The sequence below is a fragment of the Fomitopsis serialis genome (genome assembly GCF_022376445.1).
Source record: "Fomitopsis serialis strain Sig1Antser10 chromosome Unknown B0H18scaffold_63, whole genome shotgun sequence".
In the NCBI taxonomy this organism is placed as follows: domain Eukaryota; kingdom Fungi; phylum Basidiomycota; class Agaricomycetes; order Polyporales; family Fomitopsidaceae; genus Fomitopsis; species Fomitopsis serialis.
Window position 1 is genome coordinate 74975 of NW_025955023.1, and position 17479 is coordinate 92453.

The 17479-nt window shown below is 56.7% G+C and overlaps 5 protein-coding genes across 5 annotated transcripts; all 5 read left to right on the plus strand.

Moving 5' to 3' along the window:
- Positions 1-1436: 1436 nt before the first annotated feature.
- On the plus strand, positions 1437-3497 carry B0H18DRAFT_880546 (uncharacterized protein; the record flags this gene model as incomplete). The annotated part of the gene is made up of 2 exons (XM_048040775.1): positions 1437-2517; positions 2590-3497. Coding segments are annotated over 2 exons (1989 nt in total), but the record flags the coding sequence as incomplete, so codon positions are not given.
- A 1495-nt stretch (positions 3498-4992) lies between these two features.
- B0H18DRAFT_821162 (uncharacterized protein) lies at positions 4993-5606 on the plus strand (the record flags this gene model as incomplete). Its single annotated transcript, XM_048039302.1, has 2 exons — positions 4993-5130; positions 5193-5606. Coding segments are annotated over 2 exons (552 nt in total), but the record flags the coding sequence as incomplete, so codon positions are not given.
- Positions 5607-6164: 558 nt separating this feature from the next.
- On the plus strand, positions 6165-8528 carry B0H18DRAFT_574241 (uncharacterized protein). Its single transcript, XM_048038643.1, has 5 exons — positions 6165-6255; positions 6325-6343; positions 6396-6815; positions 7093-8224; positions 8278-8528. Exons 1-5 carry the CDS (start codon positions 6249-6251, stop codon positions 8290-8292), a joined length of 1593 nt encoding a protein of 530 aa, XP_047890568.1. The 5' UTR covers positions 6165-6248; the 3' UTR covers positions 8293-8528.
- Positions 8529-10720: 2192 nt separating this feature from the next.
- Positions 10721-12857, plus strand: B0H18DRAFT_1022325 (uncharacterized protein). Its single transcript, XM_048029583.1, has 10 exons — positions 10721-11032; positions 11089-11130; positions 11191-11247; positions 11303-11354; positions 11408-11454; positions 11510-11588; positions 11665-11754; positions 11815-11820; positions 11873-12297; positions 12359-12857. Exons 1-10 carry the CDS (start codon positions 10897-10899, stop codon positions 12616-12618), a joined length of 1194 nt encoding a protein of 397 aa, XP_047890569.1. The 5' UTR covers positions 10721-10896; the 3' UTR covers positions 12619-12857.
- Positions 12858-13202: 345 nt separating this feature from the next.
- On the plus strand, positions 13203-14843 carry B0H18DRAFT_1022339 (uncharacterized protein). The gene is made up of 9 exons (XM_048029584.1): positions 13203-13318; positions 13381-13419; positions 13473-13777; positions 13813-13920; positions 13976-14060; positions 14122-14208; positions 14263-14337; positions 14394-14460; positions 14521-14843. Exons 1-9 carry the CDS (start codon positions 13271-13273, stop codon positions 14736-14738), a joined length of 1032 nt encoding a protein of 343 aa, XP_047890570.1. The 5' UTR covers positions 13203-13270; the 3' UTR covers positions 14739-14843.
- Positions 14844-17479: the final 2636 nt, after the last annotated feature.

Below are 17479 nucleotides of genomic sequence, written 5' to 3' on the forward strand. Positions count from 1 at the left end.
CTCGCTCTGGCTTCACGACTGTTGCTCGCGGCTTCGGCGGGCTGCCAATTGCCTTTGAAAATGACGAAAAACTCACTATATTACTGTGCTGCTGCTGTGATTGACGTCGCGTCGCCTCGACCCTTGCCCCGACATGGAGAGTACGTGGGATCCTGCGGGCAGCAACAACGATGACCTCGCGGGCTTTGCGCTCGACGAACTCGATGGTGGGCTACAATCCCTATATCCAGGCCAGTTGCTGCCTCCAACTCAACCCATACTGTACCCTGTTCTCGCACCTCCTCTTCATCCTCTGCTGCATGCCGAGGCTAGCGGCTCGTCGACAACGTTTAGCCCACCTCCTGGTACATCCTCACTGTCAGCATCTTCGCTTTCTCAATCACCCGTCACACGAGAGCTCTCGCGAGAGCAGATTCCGCTACTGTCATGGCGGCGCAACACGAAGCAATCCCTGGAAGTCCTGTGTCCGCGCTGCAATGCGTGGATTCGTACTGGCTCTAAGCTACGGCAGACGACGCAGCCCTTGGAAGCGCACATGCAGGGGCGCCGATGCAATCCCTCGGCCATCCTCGAAGCGCAGGCGCATACCGAGACGCAACATGCGCGTGAAGCCATGCTGCCCATTCCTGCAGGGCCATCTCCGGTTTACCACGTACCTGGTTCGTTGTCTGACATAGCTCCCCTGTCGGAGCAGGCGGCCATGGTGCAGCCTATGCCCTCCGACTCGGAGTCACCTGCGCTCCCACTGTTCAGCTTCGATCTATCCACGCCCGCGGATTACACGGATGAATACACAACGTAAGTGCATGCGGCCTGCATTCGCTGCGTAGTTCTGACCCTTAATGATGCAGGGACTCCGATTACGACACTCAGTCAGACGCCGAATCACCAGCGACACCGCGAGTGGTATGTGCGCTGCCGCAGCGTAGTTCGACTCGGACGGCGCATGTCTCATTGCAACCACATCCGAGCCCTGCAGGCGGTGACGCACCTCATTCCGCAGCAACACAGACTCCAGACCCTTGCGCGTCAGAGCCCTACGCTGTCGACCCGGCACTGCTATCACTCTGGGAAGGCGACTTTGCGAACGTGCCGCATTCCTGTCCTGGTATTGCACTTAACTGGCCGCATGAGGACTTCTTCCAATCATACCCCTTCCAGCGTCACGACCTCAGTATCCCCGGGTTCCTAGGCTACCGCTTTTGTGCCGTGAACTCGGACGGAGTGTCATTCCGTATACGTTCTGTTCAGTGCAGCGGGTCACTCACGGTCAGTGAAGACGCAGCATGTCCTGAGTGCCTATCACTCACGGATGGTGTCGAACATCTGGGTCACATGGCGCGAGAGGCTCGCCCGCATATGATCTACAAATATCGCTCGCACGCCCAACTCTGCGATGTCGCGAAACACCTGAAACAGAAGCTGTCTCAATGGTCATGCAAGGTACTGCAGTATCATCGATACCGAGTCACTGTTGCTCACCCTCGTTTCGTGTGCAGGCACTCAATCTGACCCGCCGTGTTGGCTCAATGCTGAAGAAACTCGATGATCACCGACACTTCCTCATGACGATCGCAACAGGAGATCCACGAGGCATCGGTCGTCTTGTCGCCCAGGCCTTACGGGACAAAGTGAGCGCGAGCGAGCTTGTACGGCGGTTTGACGAGAGCATCGAGGGCATATACCATGTACGCGGTTACTCTGCCTTTGACTTCGATCTCGCTCTGCTTGCGCTGCGTCTCGGAGGCAGGAAGCTACTGTATGCACTCAACCACTCCATTGCAATCCCATCCATCCGTGCTCTGCGGCGAGCGCGCCATTTTACTCGCTTCATGCCAAGCTTTGGTCGTCCTACAGATGCCGACGTGGAGTGGAATCTATCTGAGGTACTCGGACCGAAGATCGACCGGCTGAAGGCCCGCGCGCAGGCTTCCGATCAGCAGACACATGGGACAGCTGCAGCGACGCAGTACTACCACTCGGGTGCATCGTTATGCTGGGACGAGATCTCACAAGAGGAGGTCGCATGCTACTTTCCTCATGCGGATTGCGTTGGCGGGCTTTGTCGGGAACACTGTCATCTCGTCGATCTCAGATTACGCAGCTTCCAGAGCGCTGTCGACATCGCAGAAGCCCTTGACAAAGGAGAGGTCCATTTGGGGAAGGAGGTCTCCGTCCTCGGTGTCATGTCCTTTGGTGACGAGCTTGGCCGGGGTGCACTCCCCATTGCTGCGTCGCCTACCTGCAAGTCTGAGACTCCTGCCGAGAGTGCAGAGACGGTACGCACAGTACTCCGCGTGTGGAAGAAGAGCTTCGCAATGTTCTTCGGCCCAATGTGGTCCTTTGCGTCAGACGGAGATGCTGGCCGCCGGGCGATGGTGTATGACCTGTTCATGCAGTATGTGATTTCACCATCGCATGCCTTATACAAGATACTCGGGCATCTACCGGGCCTCAATCTCTGTGTCGGCGACGACGATGTCACAGCAGATTTTGATTGGAAGCATGAAATAAAACGTACGTCTTCATTGTTCACACTTCGCAACGTAGAGATGCAGTCCATTGATAATGTCTGTTCGGCTTCGTCAGGCTTGGCTCGTCTGATGCGGACGCAAGAAGGCATTGTTGTCGGGGATACTATTGTGAACATTCACTGTCTCTCTCGCCACCTACGACGTGATCCCAAGCTATCTGATCTCGCGGTTGAGCGTCTCCTCAACCCCTCTGATTCTCAAGACGTACCTCGCGCGATTGATCTGTTACAGGGCATAGCCTCGCTATCAACTCTACCCCAGGAAGGATGCACACCGACCGAGCTTCAGGAACTCCGGGCCATCGCAATCATTGGCGAGCTGCTGTCGGCCTTCACCAATGCGTTCATCCGTCCGGATTGGTCCCTTACCCAGCAGCTCACATCCCTCAGCAAATTCGCGCACATGTCGTTTACACTATACTGTACACACGAACGAAGCTTCATGCCCCACCAACTGTATGGCGACCTGATGACAACAGTGAAGAACGCGATCTTCTGTGTCGCGAAGCAACAACTCTTGGACGGATCACAGAGATTCTATCTCTACGACACGGGTGATGATAAGCTCGAAGGACTCTTCGGGAACGTTCGCATGCAAGGCGGACATAACCCCAACTTCTCCTTCAAACAGCTGATCGAGCGACTTGGTGCTGCTGTTGATATAGATGCGGTGTTCTCGGCCCACCCCGAGCTTGATAAGGGTTCTCGCCGTCGCAAGGTCACTCGAACAGAGCACGCGGACCATCTAAATCACAAGTCTTGGACGGGCGATGTCATCGCTGACCATGTAAATCTGAAGTCGGCCTGGGCAGATGGTCGTCTCGCGGCTGTGAAGGCGCTCGAACTCATACACATTGCCACTGCATTCGACCAATCCTTCGATTCCACGCGCTCCATAGACATGCTCCAGCCAATACGACATGGGAAATTTCCTGGAGTCTCGACCGAGATAGATCGTTCTCTCGAGGAAGTGGGCGCCGCGGCTGCCACACTGGCATCGGACGCCAGCACTGATACTATAGTACGCCCTCCGAGTCGGACTTCACAGCCTCAACAACCTCCCATTACGAACATGTCACCGACGTTCTTGGCAGCTGTTCTCGGGCCGACCCAGGCCACTGCCAGTACACTACCAGCCCCGTCTTTGCCGATCTCAGCAGTTGACTCCGAGGATGGCACCTTGAAGTCATTGGGCCCGCCGCCTGCGCCAACTCCGAGTCGCGAACCTCACGCTGTCAGCTCCGAGTCCGAGTCCAACATGGAAGTCACATCAGATGACTCGGAGTTGGACATACTTGTCATAGAGGAAGAGCATTGCGAGCTTCTTCCATCCAGTGCCGCGTACAATGATCTCTCCGAAGACAGCTCTGACAATGCTCACCTTTCCGCTACTGTCCCACTTGAAGACCGCCTGGATGAACCTGAAGATCCCAGTCACCGTCTACCTCAGGCTGTATCCTCACCAGCTATCGAGGACACTTCTCCGTGGCTATGGACCGAACACGGTCACAAAATTCATAAGTCGACAGCCTGTATACAGGTCATCACTCCAGACTGGGTCCGCAAGCCGCACGAGCGCATCTTCCGTGTTCGATGCTATAGTTCGGACGTCAAACCCCGCGACGTCAACTCGGGCAGTACCCTTAATCCAAACATGTTCATCCTTGGTCACCTCTTCGCGACGCTTATACGCTGTGACGGTCACGCTGCACTCGCCATAATGAAGTCGATCGGAATTCATGAGAAAGGAAAGCCAGTGTCACGGATACAGATACCAAATCTAGCCCACGCGGCGTCTGGCATCAAGCTTACTGGGCAAGTTCTCGAACTCTGTGCTGTAAGCCAGGGATCAAAGCACATGGCACTGGACGCTGCTTCGGAGGAATCAACACAGCCGCCGTCTTCATTACCAATCGAAATGCAGCGGGACACGGGGGATTCAAGTCCCGTCTGCCTTGCATCAGCATCCAGCGCGGACGCCGGAGTCTCTACTTGGCTATGGACTGGATCACTCGCAACCATCAGCTCCGACCATGAAGCTGCTCGTCACGGCGGACCATCGCGCACGACGACTCAGCCTGTACACAAACTGTCGCACAAGATGCTCTCTGCGAAGGTCTGCAGTCATGTCTGTCATGTACTGAACCCGAACATTGTCGACGCCCGGGGCATACTGATGGAGCAGGAACGTCCTCACCTCAATGAGACGGGCTTAACATGGGAGTTCCCATCATCCGCACTCAAGGATGTCATCGACGATCTGTGGCAGACAACACTCCAGGCGGACTCCGTCGCCCTGCTTCCTCTTTTGAAAACGGGTAATATGCAGTTTCCTTATAATATCGGAGGTACGCATGACTCAGACAACGTCTACTCGGTCAGCTCAAGCTCAATCTCATGTGTTATGCTCAGGGCGTCCGATGCTCGTCTCTGAAGATGCAGCCCAATACTTGGAAGCCCAGAGAATGACGGACGACACGAAGCGAAGGTGCTATCAATGCCTTGTGGAGGTGGAACCAGCGCGGATGCGGAACCACGTCGGCGAACATATCCTCAAAGCATTGCGAGGTGTACATGAAGACTTACAAGGACAGCATGTGAGTATCAAATACTTCGAGACGTAACGTACAGCAACTCACCACCACGATATGCATTGAAGATCGCTCTGCCCGAGCTGCCATGTGGCTTCTGTGGACGTCCCGAGCGGCTGTGTGTCGCGCCGACAATGACCAAGGGTACGGGTGGGAGCTCACCACAGGCAAGAAGTGAATGCCCTTACTATAGGCTCTTCTTCTATCAACCGAGCCTCAAGACGTCCGGAACTACGCCTTGCACGAACGTGCCGTTTGTATGCAAGATACCCGGGTGCAAGACTGAGAAAGAGGGGAACTGGACTGCGATATGGAAGTACAATCTCCGTGAGCATATGCGTGTCTTCCATCCCACCTATAGCATCGACAACGCAGGACTCGGACTGGACGCACTGATACCACTTCCGCCAGCGATTATTCGTGATATGTACATCTCGGACGAAGAAGACAAAGGCTTGAGAATACCTGACAGTCACATTCCGTACAAGCCATCACTCCCACCCCTTCCTGAACCCCTTGGACCTACGTCTGGTGCAGCAGCCTCGTCGTGGACAGCTACAGGCTCGCGGGGAGCTAAGAGACGGCGTGTTCAGAAGCGGTGATCAGGCTGTGTACCCGGCGAACATGCATATACTTTACCATTAATCTACATATTGTACAAATCAAGTATGGTACGAGAGTGTTACGAGTACTATAGAAGTAATCGTTAAGCCGACCGCGACCTCACACTGTCCTCCGAGTTATGGATGCGCATTGCGTGCATCTGGAATACATCGGGAGGAACTTCCGTATTGGGACTGCACCTGGGCGCTTGCTATCCCAAAACGGAACCCCCCCCCCCCTACCCAGTCTTCGGGGTCTCTGGGATTTGGGAGGAGGACGTCTGAAATTTTGTTATCGCCCCCCTCTTGGGCCAGGTGTCGCGGGTTGTCGCCGCCGTCGAGTTTCCCGCTGAGCTCGCTGTTCTCGCCTCTGTCCTGCCGGCACAGCTCACTGACCAGACCCGTCCGCATCGCCGCGCGACCAGCAACGTGCCTTCCGTCCCGCCGACGGAACGCAGCCCACGCTCATTCCACTCGTTTCTGCCTCTATCCTCTTGTCTCATCTAATCGGCTTCACCCACCATGTCCAGTAAGTCACCCTGCGTCACTCAACGTGCCCTCCCAGCCCCCTTCTCTCCGCTCACCTCCCCACCTCCAGACCCGTTTTCAGGACTTTTGTACGTCTCGTGCGCATCCTGCTCGTATCGATGTGTATTCATTCCTTTTCAGCCCCTCGGACGCATCCACCTCCGCTACTGATACGAGCACTAGCACGAACACGAGCACGAACACTTCCTCATCTTCCTCGTCCACGAGTACCTCTTCCTCCTCCAGTACCAGCTCTAGCACCTCGTCCTCGTCTAGTTCCTCGTCTAGCTCTAGCTCGTCTTCATCCTCGAGTTCCTCATCCACTTCCTCGACTTCGTCCTCTTCCTCTGCGTCTCAGACATCCTCCTCCTCCTCCTCGACGACTAGCAATGGCTCTTCAACGGGTGCCGCCAGCGCAACCAGCACTCCCACCAACAGCAACACCAATGTTGCTACTAGCCTGGCGACCATGACCAGCGATGGTGCCACGGTCGTCGTAACTCATACAGTTCCTGGAGCGTCGCAGACCCCTCACAACGATAGCGCCGGTGGTTCGTCCTCGTGAGTACACTTCATTGTTCCCTCTCTCTTCTCCTTCGGCATGGCTGGTATTGTGCCGCCGTCTTTCTCCTCGTCCCGCATTGCATGGGAGCGCGCCGATATGCTGTGGGGCATCTGTCTCTCACGTAGGACATCCCATCTCTATGATACGTTGCAGTCTATTCTCGTGAACACGACGAGTTTGGTCTTTTCCCACCGGCCGTGCTGTGCATGTGACTGTCCCAGCCTATCATCCACTACGCCGCACTTCCCGAACCGGTTGCTCACGACTTCACAGTTTCTTCCAAAACAAAGGCGAAGTCGCTGGTGTCTTCGCTGCGGTCGGTGTCGTGGCTGCGATCATCCTGATCGCACTCATCACCCAGGCCATCCGCCGCCGTCGCGCCAAGAGATTCGACGATGAGGTCGCCGATGCTGCCGCCGAAGCCGCCGCGCAGGCGCACGCGCCCGACTTCACCGACGACGACTACGGCTATCCGGAGGATCGCACGAAAGAATTGGGCCCCTACTCTGACACAGCCAGCCACGGTACGTTCGCCCAGCCGCCCATGCAGCCCGGCGAGAGCTACAACATGGCAGAACTCCCGCGCTTTGACCCGTACGCCGTGGCATCCGGTGTGCCGGGCGAGCCGTACGCTGCTGCTGGCGCAGCGGGCGATCCCTACTCGGCGGCTGGCGCTGCGGGTATCGGCGCTGCTGGGCTCAACCGCGCAAGGAGCACTGGTCCAGGCAACATGCCGACGCCGTACAATGCGTTTGCCCAGCCTCAGGCGGCCGTGCCTCAGACACAAGCCTACTACGACAACCCGTATGGTGCGGCTGCAGCTGCTCAAGCTCAGCAAGGTTCATCCAACCAGCATGGACCCTCGAAGTCGACTGCCGGAACTGAAGCGAGTTTCGACCTGCTCGACGCTGCCGGACTCAGTGCCGCTGCCGGCGTGGTCGCTGGTGCCGCCGGTGGGAACCTCAACCGTAACAAGAGTTTCGGCGCAAACACGCTAGGCACCTCTGGCTCCGAATACAGCTCATCGCATAACACACACAACGCGGCTTACAACGGTTACTTCGGTCAGCTCCCTCCGGGCGCGCGCCCGCCGTCGACGGGCGACCCGTACGCGGCGTACCACAACACGTCGCCTCAGCCGCGTCCCCAGCCGCAACAGCCGTCGCCAAACCAGAGCGACCGCGCATCTGCGGCGGACCTGCCCAACCCTTTCGCGCAGGGAAGCTCGGGCTCAGGCGCGAGTCCTGAGCCGCCTTTGCTCGGCACGAAGTTCAACTCGCCGGAGAGCACCGCGGAGAATGGGGACGATGATGATGAGCCTATGGGCGCTTGGAACCAGGAGAGCCGGCATAGCCTGCGAGATGAGGAAGACTATGGTTACGGAGGCGGGCGCCGCGTCTTGAAGGTCAGTCTATATGTATCCGTGCGACTTTCATCCCGTGCTGACAAGACTTATAGGTGGCGAACGAATAATCCGCCTGATGCAAGCCTGATGTACCAATCTCTGCGTTGTAGTATTTAGGTGAGGTCGGGCGATTTGTCAGAGCGCAGGGATGGAGTCTGGGCACCGTCCCCGTGCGCCTGGTATTGCCCGTGCGTGCGTTTATTTATTTATGTTCCTCCCCTCGCATTTTTTGCATCCAGTGCACCGCCCGGCGAGTCCTCGGGCACTCCGCTGCTGTCGTTTGTCCTTCGTCGTTCGACGATTTCCCGCGCTCTGTTCGATTCGTGCTCGCGTCGTGCGTGTCTGTGCTACTTACTTTATGCCTTCGCATTATTGCGCTCTTTTTATACCGAACCCTTTATTGAACTCTTGTCCGTTCTGACCCGACCTCGTTGGTGGCGTGGACGCTCGACCGGTCTTGTTCAATACTTCTGCGTCCGTTTTGATCATGATGTCGATTCTGGGTGAAAAATTGTACGGTATCTGCTCGTGGCTAACGAATGACCTTCGTACGACTGGGACTACCGAGGCAAGTCGACGGAATGGACGTCCAAGCAATCTCCGCCGTCTTCGTTTTATACAGGTGCGTTCGCGTCACAAGCGTGCTCTGCGGTGTGATAATGTCATGCAGCCGTATTTTGTGACTAGCGCGACATTGACAGCGCCTGCTTGGCCGCCTCCTTCTAGCCCCCCTTATCCTTCAAAGCTTCAAGCCCCAAGCTCTGCCAACTCGGGAATCCATGAACAGTTTCTCTTGGCTCGTTGTCCTATGGGGTCAGCACACCGTACTTCTGGTATTTGCAAGTTGATTTCGCATGCCAGAGCTCAATCTTCTGGACTGTCACGATCTTGTGCCCCGTTGTTTAGTCTACAACAGTCATGATGGCGTATGGGCATGCTCACCTTCAAAGAATAGCAGCGCACGCTGTTGTATTTTCAACCTGCGATTCATCACCGAATGACATCGACCGGAAGCCGCATACCCATCGTGGTAGCATGCCAGAATAGGCCTAGTACGTACTTTCCGCGACTATACCTTCGTACGATTCGTTAAATCATAGAGCAGTCTGTCCAACGACGAGAGAGATGGTCTGAGTTGCGACCGAGAAGACGACGACCGACATGGCAGTGGGTCGGTGACTGCGTGCATCATGATAGTTGACTTCCTGACGATGCTATCTACTACTTTATCTGTGAGCTCTGATTCCTGAAGCAAGCCATCGGTCTGATTGTTTAAGTTGGTTGCTGCACTTCACGACACCCCAGTCGTGCACGAGGTGTGGGTGCATGGTTTTAGGTCAAGGTCCGAGCAGCTGCTCTGTACTTCTGGTGCTCGGGCATGAACACAGCGTCGAAGAACCGGTACACAAGGGCACATCTCAAGTAGCCCTCGGTCATACAGTCTCCCCTGAGGTAATTGAGAACCGCGCCCTGACGAGAGTGTTAGCTTACCATCTAACATGCCTTCGCCGCAGAGCGCATCTTGTTGTGATCATGTATCCAGCTTCTTCGGTATCTGTGGCGGGCAGTTCCCATTTGAGCTCGACGTTCAGCGGTTCCGAGTCGCATCTCATGCGCGCTGGATCAACGATGTACGTGAGATGCCAAGCGGCGTTGAGCGCTGCTGGATTGACGTGACCGTACCTGCCGCCCATTCGAGTACGTGCGTACGGAAGAACAGAGAATCACTCACGTAATTCGCTATGCGGTACTTATGTAGGGAGAAAGTCTTCGCCCTCCCACTGACGCGTCAGGCTCGGCGAGTGCGGATGCAGTCTGAGATAAGTATTCCTCCGACTCACCCACGTAGCTTGTGAGACTGACTTCGGTCTCGATTTGTTGGAGTACGCACACATGAAACATCCTACGAACGTCGTTCGCAACCCCTTATGGGATGCTCGAGTTTTTTTTGACAGATCCGCCTTGTTGCCTTCACTGCAGTACTAGTGGAGTGTGCGCTTCCTCGCCGCAGCGAACAAAAGGTTCCGTTACTCGTTTGCACTCAAGTATCTCCCGCGCCACGCAACGCAACGTTCTTCCGGTGACGACAATTGTTGGAATCCTCTACCTTGGAGCATCACTAACAGCATCGAGACCTTGTATCCGCTGTCTGGTTTGCAGGTTCATGTACTTGGTGATTTCCCTGTGATTTCCGGCGCGGTTGTGCCCCCGCCAGCGCCTAGGGCCTGAGGCTTGTGAGGTCTGATCTATGATGCCGCACAGCACGGTCGCCCAAACGATCCCCGAACGATCTCGTCGACAGGCGGACCGACCGTCAGCGTCCATCCCAGTGTTGTGCGGATCTATCGCCAACGTTGGCAGTTGGTGGCTTGGCTCCCTGCACTGAGGGCTAGCTCAGGGCAGGCGACGTAATCATCTCGTCCTGACAGGAATACAGAACCGCACCGGCGGAGACGCGCGGTGGGATTCCGAAACATACAATAGTTCTTATGTCGCGGCCCTGTTTCGGTTACTGCAAGATCCATCAATCACCAGGAACTACACGATCTCGACGGAGGGCGGTGTCGTATATAAGGCTCCCCGCCGCGCTCCTCGCGCGAGGTGGCCGTCTCGTTCTGTCTCGTCTCTCTCCTCTCTAGATGTGTCTTTGACTGGCTTTTGGATTTTCACTGATGCGACGTTCCGCTGTGCGTGCGGCAGGCGTATTAGCCTTCGCTGCTTCCAACGCCCTCCTAGTTGCTGGGGATAATACGACATGTCCAGGACCCCTCTTGGATTGGTACATGAACTATGTGGGCGAGACGCCATGTACGTCCGCTTTACCTCCGGAATGTCGCTGGCAGTGCTGAATCGTTATTTGCCAGGTATGACCTACCAACGTCTACGACAGCTCTGCGATGCGAAGTGTGAGTCTACTGTGTCTAGTTCTTTGAATGCAGATTGCTCATGCGCGGACTTTCTTTCAGACACCGTCCCCCTGTTCCGCAAGACAGCCCCAGGAGACCAGTGCGACACCCAATTCTGTATGTCCTGGAATTCTCGAGTGCTCTCCTACTGCATTCCTTACAATTGACCCAGCGGCATGCTGCTGTAACTCCGTTGCGTGGTCGCTGAGCATGCTCTGTATGAAGTACGCAGTCAGGGTTTCTTTGTCTGACTCTCATGTCTCACATCCGTATCCAGTTGCCAAGAACACGCGGTCTCGAATGGCTCAGGGTCCATCGAAGCTCGTACGCACCATTCCTCGACTCAGGATGCGTGGACGCACTGACACAGGGTGGACAGCGGTGGGCGGTTACTACAAGTACAGGTTCGCGAACGCGACGTCTCACACAGGCTACTGTGGCGACGGGAGCAACGGAACGTGCGTCGCTCCGGGCGAGGGCTGTATATCGAATTGGGAACTAGCTGGTTAACCGACGATTATTTATCACAAACAGGCTCCCGTCGCAGGTCCAGAGCGCCGTCTGCAACAGCAATATCAAGATCGCGGACTGGCTGTACCCGGACTACTTCCCGGATGGTTCATGGTCGGTCTGATTGTCCTCTTCTGATTGCAAACCGCTGACTCGATTCTCCTGACGTCACAGGTTCTAGTATGTCCATCTTCTGTGCGCATTCTCTCAATGTTACTGACGCGCGAGACAGCACGAATTTCATGAACCAGGCGCAGCTGAACCAGACGTCCTCGAATAATAACACCTTCACTCATTGCAATTCAACTAATCTTGCCAATAACTCATCGTCGTCATCTTCACTACCTTCAGCAACATCACAAAGCCAGGGAACGACGAGCTCCGCCCCCGCTAGCTCTGTGACCACAGGCACTGTAGCTGGGGCGGTCAAGAGCAGCTCGAGCAACACTGGGGCTATTGCGGGCGGGACCGTCGGCGGCGTGCTGGGTCTCCTGCTTATTCTACTCGGCGTCGCGGTGTTCATGAGGAAGAGGAAGGCGGCGGCCAATGTTGTGGCGGGGGCGAGATCGGGGGATGTACCGCCGTTGACGGCCGTCGAACAGCCCCGGGCACCTAACCAGCACGGAGTGGTGCCATATGATGTCCCAGAAGCATACCGTGAGTACTTGCCTTCGTTGCACGACCTGAGCACATTGGTCTGATCGAGGCATACGTGCAGCATACGCGGTGCTCGGCCGACCCATCTCGGGCAAACATGGTATATTCTCGCCCCCATCGGCAACGAACCTCACCTCCGCGACGAGTGCCTCTGGGACGATGCACACACGCACGGACAGCACGAGCAATATGTCGAGTGACATGCGGCAAACGAACACGTTCACGATGCCCGTGGTGCTCGAGCCGGAGCAGGACGCGGGGCGACTGACGGCGCTGCGGCCACCGCCAGCGTACCGGAGCTCGTGGGACGATAGAGGTTAGGACGGCCAGTGAGGACATATCTAAGTACCTATGCCACCCTCGATGCAGAGGTTAATTTATGCGGAGCGGGCCTCGGACTACGGAGGAGTGACGAGTCGCTCGATTGTCGACCCTTTGTATATTTTGCAGAGGATTATCGTAGGCCCCTGTCGCTCGTTCCTGTACTATGGTCGTGTATATGATGCGCGCGGTACGGGTTAGTATGTTTGCGAGGTTTGTCGGGAGTGAGTGAAGACGGACGTTGATTGACAGGAGGATCCTGATCTCGATCGAGGGCCGCGTCTGATCAGAGGGGCGATCGACGGGAGGGTGCCTCTGCGCATCATCTTGCAGCCTGTGCACGCCATCCACTCGCCATGCCACACTCTGTGACACAATATACCCACACCTCCCCACCATGGTCCTCGCCTCGGCCCAGCTTCCAATTCCCACCTCCACGGAGAGCCGTGTCGCCCCGCCCCATCCTCCTCGCCCGTGTCTCGCTGCGCCCGAAGAGCCGCCACTGACGAAGATCTACGTTTGCAGAAGCGATAGGCCACAATATGAGCGAGAAGAGCAGCCATAGCGTGGCGATAGTAGGTGCAGGGTGAGTGCCTTCCTCGTTCTTGCATGCGCCCGTCTTAACTATGTCGCACACAGGCCCGGGGGAGTGATGATGGGCATAGCTCTCAAGAATCAGCTTGGGATCCACGATTTCATGGTGAGTACCCCAGCCTAGTATCTGCATAGGTTGTCACCGGTGTAATGACCTCGCATTGTAAGATCTACGACAAGACATCCGACTTCGGCGGGACCTGGCTCGTAAGATTCCTCTACCTGTTCACCTGCCTCTGGACTCAACACGCCCCACGCAGGACAATTCGTACCCCGGGAGCGCATCCGATACGCCTATCCACTTCTACGTCCCATCCACCCACCCCAATCCAAACTGGTCCGTCACTTTCCCTCCCCAAACCGAGCTCCTCGCCTACTGGCGTGGTCTCGCAATCAAGTACACCCTCTACGCGAACGCGGCGTTCTTCACTCGCGTCGTCTCTGCGCACTGGAACGGGAAGACTCAACGGTACGACATAGACCTCGAAGATGTCCGGACGGGCGAGAGGAGACAAGAGCACGCGCGGTTCCTCGTGAGCGCAACGGGACTGATCAGCGAGCCACGGTATCCTGAGGCTATCAAAGGGCTGGGCAGCAAAGGCGAGAGCCATTTGAGGGAGCGGGCGGGTGCTGGCACTCCGCGCGGTGGAGGCACGATGTTGACTTCCATGGACGAAGGGTGGCGGTTATCGGCAACAGCGCATCCGCGTAGGTAGACCACACTACGTCGCATTCCCCATCGACCCTGACAGGCGGTTTGTAGGGCGCAATTCGTTCCATGTCTATCGGCAGACTCTACCACGCACGTCGCGAACTTCTGCAGAACACCCAATTGGTTTGTCTATGGCGTACGTGCTATTACACGGGAGTGGTCGAGTGTGGCTCGCTCAACTGACCTGTTTGATGTAGCCTCGCCACCGATATCCTCCTGCGTTCCGCTGGGTGCTCGCACACGTACCCCTCGCATTGCGTGTCTTCCGACTATGTGTCATCTTTGTGTGTTCCACTTCTTTGTACCGCCTGCTGTGCGCAAATTGACCTACAGACTAGATTAATTATGCCCGCCCGATCTGGCACACACTCCGTCAAAAAGTCAAGAGCAGAGGTAAGGAGGGCCGAGAAGCCGTGAGTAGCATCGCAGTTGGCTGCCCTTCCAGCCTGTCTGACCGTCGCGCTGCCAGGACTTGATCGCGTACATGAAGCGCACCGCTCCGGCGCAGTACCACCAATGGCTCATCCCCAACTATCGTACGCACCCCAGCTCCGCTTCTTACATCTTGGTTGCTCAGAGACCGCCTGTCCTCGTAGCGATGACATGCCGTCGACCGATCCTCGACGTGGGCTATTACGCCTGCCTGCACAAGCCCAACGTTGAGCTCCGTTGGGAAGGCGTGCGCGAGGTGACCAAGACCGGGCTGCGCCTGGAGGATGGGTCGGAAGAGGCGTTTGACGTGATCATCCTAAGCACGGGCTTCGTCACGGTCAGTGTTAAGGTTGTCTCTGCACGGAAAGACGAGCACGGCTGATGCGAAGGGCTAGGGACGAAGCCTGTTCGAGCTCCACGGAGAGGCGGGCGTGGACTTGGATGGGTTCTACAAAAGCGAGGGACGCCCGATGGCGCATCGCGGCGTGTGCGTGCCCGGGTTCCCCAACCTCTTCCTCATCGCAGGTGAGCCTCCGTCCAGTCTTGTGCGCCTTCATGTCCTCACCCTCCGCCTGCAGGACCGAACACGGTGACGCGCAACGGCTCCGCGGTCTTCACGCACGAGGTCGCGGTGGACTATATCACGCAGCTCCTCGCGCCCCTCCTCTGGCCAACTCCCGGATCTGACGCCGGCGCCCTGACGCTGCGCGTCCCGCTCGCTGAATACCGCGCCTTCAACGCGGAGATCTCCTCCGCGCTCGCCGCGGGCGCGGCCGCAACTGCGGCGTGCCCGCCGTCGTGGTTCCGGGCGGATGGGGGACGGGCGCGAACTTCAGCTCGTGGCCCGGGAGCATATACGGGTTTTGGTGGACGATGCGGAGGGTGCACTGGGAGGAGTACGAGGTGAGTGACGAGAAGGGAGCGGTGGTGGATGTTGGAGGGGGAGGGGGGGTGACTTGGGATGTTGGTGGGGATCGGAGCAGCGGTGGGTTGGTGGGAGAGGGGGCATGTGAGGAGATTGTTTGAAAGCGCACGCTGGGTACACTAGGATGCGATCTACGGAGGGGATTTAGTGGTGCAGAATGCAGATGTATGTAGACAGCTGCTTGGGTTGGTAGATTACGCGCACAGGATGAGGGGTATCGATGATCGCCGCCGCATGATGTGCGTGTATTTATCGCCCGTACGGTGTCGAGGGAGCTCGGGGCAAGGTCCATACTGAAAGTGATTCACTGTAGCCAGAGATAGGCTGGGCCTGCCAGTGCGAGATGCCTGATGCCACGTCACTCCTGTCCTGATGCTGACAAAAGTCGAGAATGATGAGTATGGCAAAACGCGCCAATAACGACACTTGAAAAGCCGCGGTAGGCGCACCATGCAGCCCGTGGAAACGTGTCGCAGAATGTACTTCCGGAGAGGCCTGTGCAACGAGCGGGTCCTGCCCTGTCCTGCCATCCCGCTCCCGAGCGTGATGTCCATTGGTCAGACCGAAGACATGTTGTGGCGTGTGGTTTCATGAATGAGCGGCGTGTCGCGGTGGCTGGATCTTGGATGTGAGGACATGAGACGTGCCTACTATAAGCCGCTCTCGCAGGACATGTTCGAGTTGGATAGAAGGGTCCATAATCAATTGATTCGGTGGCATGCGCACAAGGCTACTTGGTGGGATTGACGCACATGAAGCGCTCCCGCGGAAATCGTCTCTTACCAGCTCTTACCTTGCGCTCCGAGGCAGTGCCGTGATTGACACACTCCTGTATGGCTGTGATCACTAATGTATCAAATTCATCCATGCCAATCGCAGAGCTCCTGTGGGGGTTCCAGAACACCCCATGAGGAGGTCATCGTGATTCGTGCTTGTGCAGAGCCTGAGGTGTAGCTAGGGCACTGGATGGTAAGCGGGTACCGACCTGTATGTTTGCCCAGCAACATATGCCGAGTGCAAACTTGTGCGCGGATCACCAGTGTTCCTTTTGCACCGAGGTCGGTCCCCGCGAGCGGCCGACAGTAAGTATCTGACAGTGCGTTCCGACGTCCTGCCACTGGGTGCTTCGAAGTCCACCACGACGGTGTGATACCCGGTGCTCACCTGCCTGTATGTCCGGAACTTCATGCGGAACAGAAAGGCGGAAACTCGGGCATGGTATCCCGGTGTGCGCGCGCTGTATGGCAGCTGCATGCAAGAGCTTTCAGCGCATCACGGAGTCTGGGAAGCCCGAGTATGGGTCAGCCACCGATCCCGAGAAGGTGACTCGCTCGAGTCGCTCTTCGCGGCTGCTGGGGGGGATGGGCCGTCGCAATCTGTACTTATGTGACAGACATCTCCGCCGGTACGTTGTGCTCGAGAGGGCATGCTGCATGCAGGAACATTGAACAGGCCTGGCAGGGCGTCTATCGAGTGGCAACAGTTTCCATACCCGGACTGATCAGTGGCGTTTAGCATCTTGCCCTGCTGCCCCGGCATGCGCATGAGCCACGAACCTGCAAGACGCGTACGTAGTACACCGTACAGCATCCGCACCCATTCCAATTATTTTCCATGGCACTCAGATATTGACTGCGACAACCATGCACGACTGGTCAGTTCGGCTGGCACCGTATATGGTGTGACAGAGCTCAAGATACCGATTGCTGATGGCTGTACTCCGTCGCACCGCCCCTGTCAAGAGTCGTTGTATGATCGCCTCCTCGAGCGGGACCGCATAGCATCGGACATCATGCAGTCCGCATTTGATGCGTTGAAATGTTCAGTATCGGAGTACTTTCAAGCTGCAGCCTGGTTTGAGATCATTTTCTAGCCGTTTTGGTGCGACTCGCGCACGTCGGCGAGCAGACTTTCTACCTAACCGAATCGATTGCGGGCCCCGTCACGGAGGCAGTGGCCATGGACGCTTGTCGGCTCTTATGGTCTTGCAACGGAGACTAGCAGTGGCTGCAATTTGTGAAGTATACCAAAGTCCAAACTCTCCAATCCAGTTATTGGTCCAATATTGGTCTAGTCGGGCGTGCACCGGTCCTGTCTATGTCCGAAACGTAGGTTCGTATGAGCGCCTAGTCGCCGAACACTGGATGACATGCTTCACCTGTGCTTCACCCACACTTTCCAGGCTCGCTTGGCATGAT